Consider the following 11,490-nt stretch of genomic DNA (forward strand, 5'->3'; position numbering starts at 1 on the left):
TTTTTTTTTTGAGATGGAAGCTCACTCTGTCACCCAGGCTGGAGTGCAGTGGCACGATCTCAGCTCACTGCAACCTCCGCCTCCCGGGTTCAAGCCATTCTCCTGCCTCAGCCTCCTGAGTAGCGGGCATTACAGGTGCCCACTACCATGCCTGGCTAATTTTTGTATTTTTAGTAGAGACGGGGTTTCACCATGTTGGCCAGGCTGGTCTTGAACTCTTGACCTCAGGTGATCCGCCCATCTTGGTCTCCCAAAGTGCTGGAATTATGGGCATGAGCCACTGCGCATGGCCAAATATATTCTTATGACAAGGGTAAAGGAGAGAGAAGGGGAGAGAGAGCAAGATGGAGGGAGGGAGACAGAGAAGTAGTGAAGGCCTTTTGAGTCTTAGCTTTAGAACGATCATCATGCCATCTATGCCATCTGTATTAGTTTCCTAGGGCTGCTGTAACAAAGTACCACAAATGATTGGCTTTAGAACAACAAAAATTTATTGTCTCACAGTTCAGAAGGCCAGAAGCCTGATGTCAAGGTATCAGCAGGGTCATGCTCCCTCCGGAGGTGCTAGGAAAGGATTTGTCTCAGGCTTCTTGCCTAGCTCCTGGTAGCTTCGTGCGTTCCTTGACTTACAGATGACCATTTTCTCCCTGTGTCTCTTCACATCATCTATCCTCTGTGCATGTCTCTGTGTCTAAATTTTTCTTTTTTATTAAGACACTAATTATATTGATTTAGGCCCCCCTACCCCCAAGACCTTATTTTAACTTAATTACTTCTGTAAAGATATAGATGCTATTTATAAAATTAAGCCACATTCTGCAGTACTGGAGGACTTCATATCTTTTTGAGGGGGACAAAATTCAACCCATAACACCATTACTTCTGCCACATTCTGTTGACCAAAGCAAGTCTCAAAGCCAAATCAGGTTTAGGGTTGGAGGAAGACAAGTTCTACTTCTTGCAAAGTAAGATAGCAAAGACTATGGATACCAGAAAGCCATTAATTGAGGACATTATTACAATCAATCAAACATCTTTAGCAAAACGGATCAAGAGAAGTCTTAATAATAATGTAGTTATGATCTGTAATGTAATTCTAATGGCTGCCCATCCACTCTAGTTGACTAGAGGCATGTGGCTATTCTTTGTTTCTTTCTCAAATAATATTTGTCTGTGCAGCTGAGAACTGAAAAAAAAAGTTCTAACTCAAAGGGTGGTCTTCATGCTTTTTGTCATGCAAAATTTTATGTAAAAAATATCACAGTATCAAAGTCTCAGAAAGGATTAAACTATTGCCTTGTGTGCTCTGCACTATAGAAGGTCAACTTGTATAGACAGTATCAATTCACTCTCTTCCCCCTCCAGCTTGTAGTTGGGTTCAACCATTGGGTGGAACCAATATGTTTCCCTTTCCCTGTGGCCTTTCTTTTTTCCTGAAGATCCAGGTTTTCATTTTATATTATTTTCCTTTAGCCTGAAAAATTTATTTATTATTTCTCTTAGTACAAGTCTGCTGGTGGTAAATTCTCTTATTTTTTGTTTATTGAAAGATGTTTTTGTTTTGCCTTCATTCCAGAAGGTTGCTTTTGCTGGATATAGGATTCTACAACGTTTGCTTTTAACATGTTATGGATGCCATTTCTCTGTCTTTTTTTTTTTTTTTTTTTGAGACGGAGTTTTGTTCCATCACCCAGGCTGGAGTGCGGTGGCACCATCTCGGCTCACTGCAAGCTCCGCCTCCCAGGTTCACACCATTCTCCTGCCTCAGCCTCCCGAGTAGCTGGGAGTACAGGCGCCTGCCACCATGCCCAGCTACTTCTTTGTATTTTTTAGTAGAGAGGGGACTTCACCATGTTAGCCAGGATGGTCTTGATCTCCTGACCTCGTGATCCACGTGCCTCGGCCTCCCAAAGCGCCGGGATTACAGGCGTGAGCCACTGGCCCAGCCTTCTCTGTCTTTTAGCTTCCATTGTTTCTGATGCCAAATCTTCAGTCATTTTATCATTGAGCCTCTGTAAGTGCTATGTCATTTATCTCTGGTTGTTTTCAAGATTTTTTCTTAATTTTTTTTTGAGCAGTTAACTCTGATGTGTCTAGGTGTGATTTTTTTTTTCTCTTAGTGTTTGCAGAGTTTCCTGAATCTATAAAAAACTTTTAATCAAATTTGGAAACCTTTCAGCTGTTATTTACCAAGATTTTTTCTTTCTTACTTCTTCTTTTCTCTCTTTCTGAGACTTCAAGTACATGAATTTTAGAGTTGTAAAAGTGTTGTTCTACAGGTTCCAGAGACTCTGCTCATTTTTCTTTAATATTTTTTCTGTCTGTTCTTCAGGTTAAATATTTACTTTCTTCTATCATCTCCAGTTTGTTGTTAGCCCAAGTAGTGATTTTAAACAAATTCATATATTGTGATTTTTAATTCCAGAATTTCCTGTTTAAAAGTAGTTTCTATTTTTTTCCTGAGAATTCCTATTTAATCATTCATTGTGGACTTAATTTTAATTTTTTTTTTGGGGGGTGAACAGAGTCTTGCTCTGTTGCTCAGGCTACAGTGCAGTGGTGCAATCTTGGCTCACTGCAGCCTCAACCTCCCAGGCTGAGGATCAAGCCATCCTCCCATCTCGGCCTCTCAAGTAGCTAGGGCTACAGGCACAGAAAATCATGCCTGGTTAATTTTGTATTTTTTGTAGAGAGAGGGTTTTCACAATGTTGCCCAGGCTGGTTTTGAATTTCTGGGCTGAAGTGGTCCTCCTGCCTCAGCTTCCCACGGTTTTGGAATTACAGGCATGAGCCACCATGCCTGACTATAAAATTCTTATATGCTAAATCTAACATCTGGGTCATTTTGGAGTCAGTGTCCATTGAGTATGAGTTATATTTCCTACTTCTTCCTATGTCTTTTAGCTTTGGATTGTGTTCTATCCATTGTATATAATAGGTCATACTCTAGATTGTTATATTTCTCCCAAGAGTCTGAATATTGTTTTGGTCTGTTTATGTCTCCAATTAACCTGACTGCACTTAAATTCAAAATTTAGACTCCTTTTCCATGGGTGGCAGCTGAAATCTCTGTTTATTTCTTTTTGCCTTAGCTGGGTTATTTTTATGAATTTTTAATTTATAAAAGTGAGATTAGTTTCCTGATACTTTTTTCACCTAGCTCTGTGCTTAATTAGATACATCTCTGTTTTATGTGTACATCTACTCTGTTGCTTTGATCTGCTCCATAGTGACACTGTTATTACCTTGTGGACACACCTGGCTTGGATACTGTGGGTACTGATGTCTTTCTTTTTTTTGAGATGACAGGCTGGAGTGTAGGGGCACAATCTCGGCTCACTGCAACCCTGCAACCTCCATCTCCTGGGTTCAAGTGATTCTCCTGCCTCACCCTCCTGAGTAGCTGGGACTACAGGCACCTGCCACCACACCTGGCTAATTTTTGTATTTTTAATAAAGACGGGTGTCACTATGTTGGTCAGGCTGGTCTTGAACTCCTGACCTCAAGTGTTCTGCCCACCTCAGCCTCCCAAAGTGCTGGGATTATAGGTGTGAGCCACTGCACCCAGCCATGGGTACCAATTTCTGGCTGAAGAAGTAGAGAATTGTTTTCTTAAGAGAAAGTATGAGACAGCAAAAAGCAGAACTTAAAAGCTGTCCTGCAACCTACTCTCCCACTGCTTCCTCTGTGAACTCTTCATGCTAGATTCAACTTCCCCCTCACCTTTTTGCCCCAATACATATACCAGTTCAAGCAACTTTGAGACTACTCAAATGCTTCTTATAGTTACTTTTATTAATTCCTAAAATCCATGCTTTTCTGTTGTTTCTTCAAGGCTATTTTTAAGGGTAATTTTACATTTTTACACTAGCTGGCCATCTGTCAGGAGTAGGAAATCCAATCTGATCTTCTCTCTCTGTTATGCACTATCTTTGTATTTATAAGAAGTAGGTAGGCCAGCCAGAGTGGCTCATGCCTACAATCCCAACATTTTGGGAGGCTGAGGCAGGCAGATTAGTTGAGCCCAGGAGTTGAAACCAGCCTGGGCAAAATGGTGAAACCCTGTCTCTACAAAATGAAGAAATGAAAAGTTAGGTGGGGTTGATGGTGTGCACTTGTGGTCCCAGCTACTCTGAAGGCTGAGGCAGGAGGATCACCTGAGCCCAGGAAGTGAAGACTGCAGTGAAGTGAGATTGCACCACTGCACTCCAGCCTAGGTAACAGTACAAGACTCTGTCTCCAAAAAAAAAAAAAAGGTAGAAGATAGTTTGGAAAATGGGAGATGAGGAAAAATTAGGTATAGCATGTAAACTCTGAGAAAAACTTTGAAGGAAATAAAATCTTCAGTTCCTGTAAACTTCAGCAAGAGATAAATTTAAGAAAGAACCAGTATCAGCCAGGTGTGGTGGCTCACGTCTGTAATCCCAGGACATTGGGAGGCCGAGGCAGGCGAATCAAGAGGTCAGGAGATCGAGACCATCCTAGCTAACATAGTGAAACCTCATCTCTATTAAAAATACAAAAAATTAGCCAGGTGTGGTGGCACCCGTATGTGGTCCCAGCTACTCGGAAGGCTGAGGTAGGAGAATCGCTTGGACCCAGGTGGTTCAGGGTTCACCATTTTGCCCAGTCTGGTCTCAACTCCTGGGCTCAACTAATCTGTCGACATCAGCCTCCCAAAATGTTGGGATTGTAGGCATGAGCCACTCTGGCTGAGGTGGAGGTTTCAGTGAGCTGAGATCATGCCATTGCATTCCAGCCTGGGTGACAGAGCAAGACTCCATCTCAAAAAAAAAAAAGAAAAAGCCAGGCACAGTGGCTCCCACCTGTAATCCTAGCACTTGGGGAGGCTGAGGCGGGTGGATTGCCTGAGCTCAGGAGGGCAATACGGTGAACTGTCTCTACTAAAATACAAAAGAAAAAAATAAAAATAGCTGGGCGTGACGGCGGGTGCCTATAGTCCCAGTTACTTGGGAGGGTGAGACAGGAGAATCACTTGAACTCGAAAGGCAGAAGTTGCAGTGAGCCAAGATCGAGCCACTGCACACCAGCCTGGTGACACAGTGAGACTCCGTCTCAAACAACAGCAACAACAACAACAACAAACCAGTATCAACCTAGAGTATTTCTCATAGATGTATATAATTTAACCTTAACAAGATTTTTTGCATTGCTGCCTGTAAATGTTAGCACATTTTTTAAAAATAAAAAACCTAAATCATCATCCATAGGCAATTGTTAAATAGTTACATCCATCCAAACCATGGAGTACCATGAAATAGCTAAAGCGAGTTAGGTAGATCAGTATGTATGCTGACTTGAAATAATTTGCAAGTAATACCACTAAGTGAAAAGAAGATGAAGAATTATTTGTTTCGTATAATATCATTTATGCAAAAAAAAAAAAATAGCATGGGCTGGGTACGGTGGCTCACGCCTGTAGTCCCAGCATTTTGGGAGGCTGAGGCAGGTGGATTACTTGAGGTTAGGAGTTGGAGATCAGCCTGGCCAACATGTTGAAACTCCATCTCTACAAAAATACAAAAATTAGCTGGGTGTGGTGGCGCACGTCTGTAATCCCAGCTACTCGGGAGGCTGAGGCTGGGAGAATTACTTGAACCTGGGAGGTGGATGTTGCAGTGAGCTGAGATCTTGCCACTGCACTCTAGCCTGGACGACAGAGCCAGACTCCATCTCAAAAAAAACAAAACAAAACAAAACAAAAAAGCATCTACTAAGTAAAACTATTTATTTCTATATATGCACGCATACTTAAATACTTGCATAGAAAAAGGATGGGAAGCAAACATACTGTACCATATTGATATCTCCCCTAAAAATGAAGGTGACTTGCCAGAATGGTGAAAGGAGACTTCTACTTTATTTATATTGTTTCAGTTTTTTTGCAGTGAAAATGTAGATTAGACCAGGTGTAGGGGCTTATGTCTATAATCCCAGCACTTTGGGAGGCTGAGGCAGGCTGATCACTTGAGGCTAGGAATTCAAGACCAGCCTAGCCAACATGGTGAAATCCCATCTCTACTAAAAATACAAAAATTAGCTGGGCATGGTGGCACACACTTGTAGTCCCAGCTACTCGGGAGGCTGAGACACAAGAATAGCTTGAACCCAGGAGGTGGAGGTTGCAGTGAGCTGAGATGGCTCCATTGTACTCCAGCCTGGGTGACAGTTTTCTTTCAAACTCTGTCTCAAAGCAAAACATAACGCAGATGATTTATTTAATTTTAAAGTCATGCTGGGCACAGTGACTCATGCCTGTAATCCCAGCACTTTGGGAGGTTCATTTGAGACCAGGAGTTCAAGATCAGCCTGGGCGATATAGCAAGGACCCATCTCTATTTAAAAAATAAAAAGTAGCCAGGCGTGGTGGTGGGTGTGACTGTAGTCTCAGTTACTTGGGAAGCTGAGATGGTAGGACCCCTTGAGCCCAGGATGATGATCATGTCCCTGGATTCCAGCATAGGTGACAGAGTGAGACTGTCTCAAAAAAAGAAGTTGATGGGGGAAATTGAGATTCTGAACATGGCATTCACTATTATCTTCTCTCCTACAGAAAGAAAAAAGGTGTTTAAAGACATCCTGTTATGTTTGAACATGGATAGAAGCAGAAAGGTTCTGCCAGATTTTGTTACACAGTTCTCCTTAGATCGAGGATGTAAGTGGACCCCGGAGAGTCCAGCAGACTTAGCCTGGAATTTCCTGATGAAAGTTCAGGCACTAGATGTGACAGCTAGGGATTCAATCCTCAGGCGCAAGGTTCTGGATGAAGATAGCAAGGAGGATTTGCTGGCTGGAGTGGAGAATTTGGAAATTCGAGACATACAAACCATTAATCCCCTTGATGTCCTTTGTGCCGCCATGCTGTGTTCAGATAGCTCTTTGCAACGCCAAGTCATGTCAAACATGTATCAGTGCCAGTTTGCTCTTCCCCTGCTACTGCCAGATGCAGAAAACAACAAAAGTATCTTAATGCTGGGGGCCATGAAGGATATTGTGAAGAAGCAGTCAACACAGTATTCAGGAGGGCCTACAGGGGATACAGAAAAGTTTCTGACTCTCATGAAGATGCCTGTCATCTCTTTTGTGCGTCTAAGATACTGTAGCTTCTCTAAGTCCAGAATCCTCAACACACTTCTCAGCCCTGCCCAGTTGAAATCACACAAAATCTTTCTTCATCAAGATTTGCCTCTTTTGGTGCTTCCCCGGCAAATCTCTGATGGCCTGGTTGAGATAACGTGGTGTTTTCCTGATAGTGATGATAGAAAGGAAAACCCCTGTATTTTCCAAAAGCCTGTTGCTCTGGCTAATCTCCGTGGAAATCTAGAAAGCTTTTGGACTCAGTTTGGTTTTTTGATGGAAGTTTCTTCAGCTGTATTTTTTTTCACTGACTGTCTAGGTGAGAAGGAATGGGACTTGCTAATGTTTTTAGGAGAAGCTGCCATTGAAAGATGCTACTTTGTTCTCAGTCCCCAAGCCAGGGAGAGTGAAGAGGCTCAAATTTTTCAGAGGATGCTGAACTTGAAGCCGGCACAGCTACTGTTTTGGGAAGGGGGAGATGCTGGGGACAGAAGGAAGAACATGGAGGGCCTTCAAGCTGCCCTCCAGGAATTGATGTTCTCTTCTTCCCTCAGATGTGTGTCTGTGGAGGACATGGCCGCCCTGGCCAGGGAGCTGGGGATTCAGGTAGATGAAGACTTTGAAAACACTCAGAGAATTCAAGTTTCCTCGGGAGAAGACATGGCTGGAACAGCTGAAGGTGAGGGTCAGCAAAGATGCAATCAGCTAAAAAGCTCATCTAAAAGCCAAGCTCTAATGCCAATACAAGAGCCTGGGACTCAACGTGAGCTCAGCCAGAATCTTCAGAATCTCTGTGGTACCCCAATATTCAGGCCTCTTCTAGAGAACTCCTGGCCCTTTCCAACCAGAATTGGAGGTAACTTTAGCCATGTTTCCTTGAAAGCCCCCTGGGTTATGGGCCGTCCCTTTGGGTCAGAGCAGAGACCTAAGTGGTTCTGTCCTTTGCCCTTTCAGAATGCAAGGGTCCAGGGCCGAGGTAAAAGTTTTGGTATTCGATCCTTCCATCCCCAGGTATTTTATTCAGGTGAAAGATTCATGAAATTTTCCAGAGTTGCTCGAGGATGTCACTTGAATGGAACATTTGGGAGACTGCCAAGACCCATTTGTCAGCATGTACAGGCCTTCCCTGAGAGACCACAAACGATGGGAACTCTTGAAAGGTCTGGGACAGTAGTCTCCCAGGTAGGTCACTCCTGTTCCCTGGGTTCACAGCCAGCAAGAGCAGTAAGGAAGCCATGGCCTCAGCAAGCTTGTACCAGGGGAACAGAATTAACTGAAGCAACTGGAAAACTGATAAGAACATCCCATATTGGAAAGCCTCATCCTCAGTCCTTTCAACCAGCAGGAGCCACACAAAAACTAAGACCTGCTTCTCAGCAAGGAGCCCAGATGAAGATGCAGGTTAGGGCTTCAAATCCAGCTTTCCAAATAGGGTCCTATCCCACATCCAAGTGCTCTCAGTTCAAATCCGATCAGTCCAACCCATCCACAGTCAAACACTCCCAGCCTAAACCCTTCCATTCTGTGCTCTCTCAACCTAAACTCTCTCAGAAAAAATCCTGTCAGTCCCAGCCCTCCCAAACTAAACCTTCTCCATGCAAACCCACTCAACCTAAGCCAAGCCAGCCCCAGCCTCCCAAGTCTGAGCCTTCTCAGCCCAGACCCACTCAACCTAAGTCATCCTCAACCAATCCTTCACAAGCTAAGGCACACCACTCAAAAGCAGGGCCAAAGAGGGGAGGGAAGCATTAAAGAGCTAAGTCCAGAGATCTATAAGGCATATCCTTTACCCAGGCCAAGCCAATCATATAGTAAGCAGAAGAGTTGCCATGAAGGTGAAAGACTACTGTCACTAGCATGTAAAACAAAGAAAGATATACATGACCGAATTGGATATCTTTTTTTGTTTGTTTGTTTGAGACAGAGTTTTGCTCTTGTTGCCCAGGCTGGAGTGTAATGGCACGATCTCGGCTCACTGCAACCTCCGTCTCCCAGGTTAAAGCGAGTCTCCTGCCTCAGCCTCTCTTGTAGCTGGGATTACAGGCATGAACCACCACACCCAGCTAATTTTGTATTTTTGGTAGAGGCAGGGTTTCTCCATGTTGGGCAGGCTGGTCTTGAACTCCCAACTCAGGTGATCCACCCGCCTAGGCCTCTCAAAGTGTTGGGATTACAGGCATGAGTCACCGCTCCCAGCCCGGATTGGGTATCTTTAAGATATCTGTGAGAGTTGTATTCATAACCAAGAAGAAAAATATGAAAATAAGACTAGAATCAAGCAGTAGATAATTGAATCCACTCTTGAGTATTATTAGATAATGTATAGCTTGTACCCAGGGAATGGGGGTCTATGAGACTTGGAGAAGAATGGGGTTAGGGTCTCTAATTGCAAAGTGACTGTAAAATAGGACAAAAGTTGCCTTTGCGTCTGAAAAAGTGTCTTAGTTGTTGGCTGCTACAGAAGTGTCTTTGTCAAAAGTTTCTGGTTCAATATCAGCCACTGAGCAGATAACCCTGCTTATTTGGTGTGGTTAAATCAACCAGCTTCTGCTAATAGCCCCAATTTGCTTGAATGGTAAAACTCTCTCATTTGACCCTTATAGGTAGAAATAATGAATTAACAACCAATAAAATTAGTTATTTGGCATTAACTTTTGGAAAGATCTATGTTTGTTTCGTATTTGATACGATTTGGCTCTGTCTTCACCCAAGTCTTATCTCGAATTGTAATCCCCATGTGTTGAGGGAGGGACCAGGGACCAGGTGGGAGGTGATTGGATTATGGGACAAGTTTCCTCCATGCTGTTCTTGTGATAGTGAGTGAGTTCTCATGAGATCTGATGGTTTATTTTTATTTTTTTGAGATGGAATCTCACTCTGTCACCGAGGCTGGAGTGCAGCGATGTGAACTTGGCTTATTGCAACCTCTGCCTCCCAAGTTCAAGCAATTTTCCTGCCTCATCCTCCCAAGTAGCTGGGATTACAGGTGCCTGCCACCACACTTGGCTAATTTTTGTATTTAGTAGAGATGTGGTTTCACCATGTTGGCCAGGCTGGTCTCAGACTCCTGACTGCAAGTGATTCACCTGCCTTGGCCTCCCATACTGCTGGGATCATAGGCGTGAGCCACCATGTCCAGCAGAGATCTAATGGTTTAAAAGTGTGCCACTTACCCCCTTGTTCTCTCTGTCTTCTGTCGCCATGTAAGCTACCTTGCTTCCTCTTCACCTTTCATCATGATTGTAAGTTTCCTGAGGCCTCCCCGCCATGCAGAACTGTGAGTCAATAACCTCTTTCCTTTATAAATCACCCAGTCTCAGGTAGTTCTTTCTTTTTTTTAGACAGAGTCTCGCTCTGTCACCCAGGCTGGAGTGCAGTGGCGTGATCTTGGCTCACTGCAACCTCCACCTCCTGGGTTTGAGCAATTCTCCTGCCTCAGCCTCCCGAGTAACTGGGACTACAGGTGCCCACCACCACACCCAGCTAATTTTTGTATTCTTAGTAGAGACAGGGTTTCGCCATGTTGGCCATGCTGGTCTCGAACTCCTGACCTTGTGATCTGCTTGCCTCAGTCTCCCAAAGTGTTGGAATTACAGGCATGAGCCACCACGCATGGCCTCAGGTAGTTCTTTATAGCAGGGTGAAAACAGGCTAATACAATATTTTAAATATTTGTTACAGTTAAGGAAATTGAGTTTATTAGAGGGTCTGGTATTAAAATATTAATACTTCATGATTAAAATTTAAAATGTTATTGAGTTTTCAATTTTAGAGTTGTAATTTTCTTAAAAGATAAGTTTACAAAAGTTTACAAAAAACATTGAAATGTTAAAGAGAACTTAAGATCCACAGAATTTATATTTTTATTAGATTCATATTATTCTAAACATTTGGGTAAATTCTGCTTGTTAGAGGCATTAAGGAAAAATAGTGTATTAAATTTAAAATATTTAAGTGACATTTAGTTAACTAGGTTTGTAAATGACATCAAGTATGGATAAAAGGACACTTTAAAAATGGGTGTTAAAATTCACTAGATTAAGAATAAAATAATAATGTTTATAAATTGAACTTAGCCTCAGTTTGTGAATTGGTAACTTCAGTAAAATTAGTATTAATTTAAAGCACTACAGTAGCCCCCAAATAGTCTTTTATGTGTAAAAAAAGTACCTTCAAGTACATCAAAAAAGAAAAAGTCATATTGACAAATGAATGAGAGCTGGCTTTGAAAAGGAATAATTAATCCTTGAGAACATTATCATATCACAATAGATATTTTTCCTTTGTGCATGTATTAAACAATCAATATTGAGTGGTTTTTTTTTTTTTTTTTGATGGAGTCTCACTCTATTGCCCAGGCTTGGAGTGCAATGGTGCAATCTCAGCTCACT

The 11,490-nt window shown here is 42.6% G+C and overlaps 1 protein-coding gene across 1 annotated transcript in view; it reads left to right on the top strand.

Moving 5' to 3' along the window:
• CARD6 (caspase recruitment domain family, member 6) overlaps nt 1–9,750 on the top strand; it is a 14,441-nt gene extending 4,691 nt beyond the window's left edge. The window contains exon 3 of the mRNA XM_011944414.1: nt 6,576–9,750. Within this exon, the coding sequence (XP_011799804.1) occupies nt 6,576–8,851 (2,276 nt within the window). The 3' untranslated portion in view covers nt 8,852–9,750. The remainder of the gene's footprint in view (nt 1–6,575) is intronic.
• Nucleotides 9,751–11,490: the final 1,740 nt, after the last annotated feature.

Source organism: Colobus angolensis, unplaced genomic scaffold, assembly GCF_000951035.1.
Source record: "Colobus angolensis palliatus isolate OR3802 unplaced genomic scaffold, Cang.pa_1.0 Scaffold230, whole genome shotgun sequence".
NCBI lineage: Eukaryota > Metazoa > Chordata > Mammalia > Primates > Cercopithecidae > Colobus > Colobus angolensis.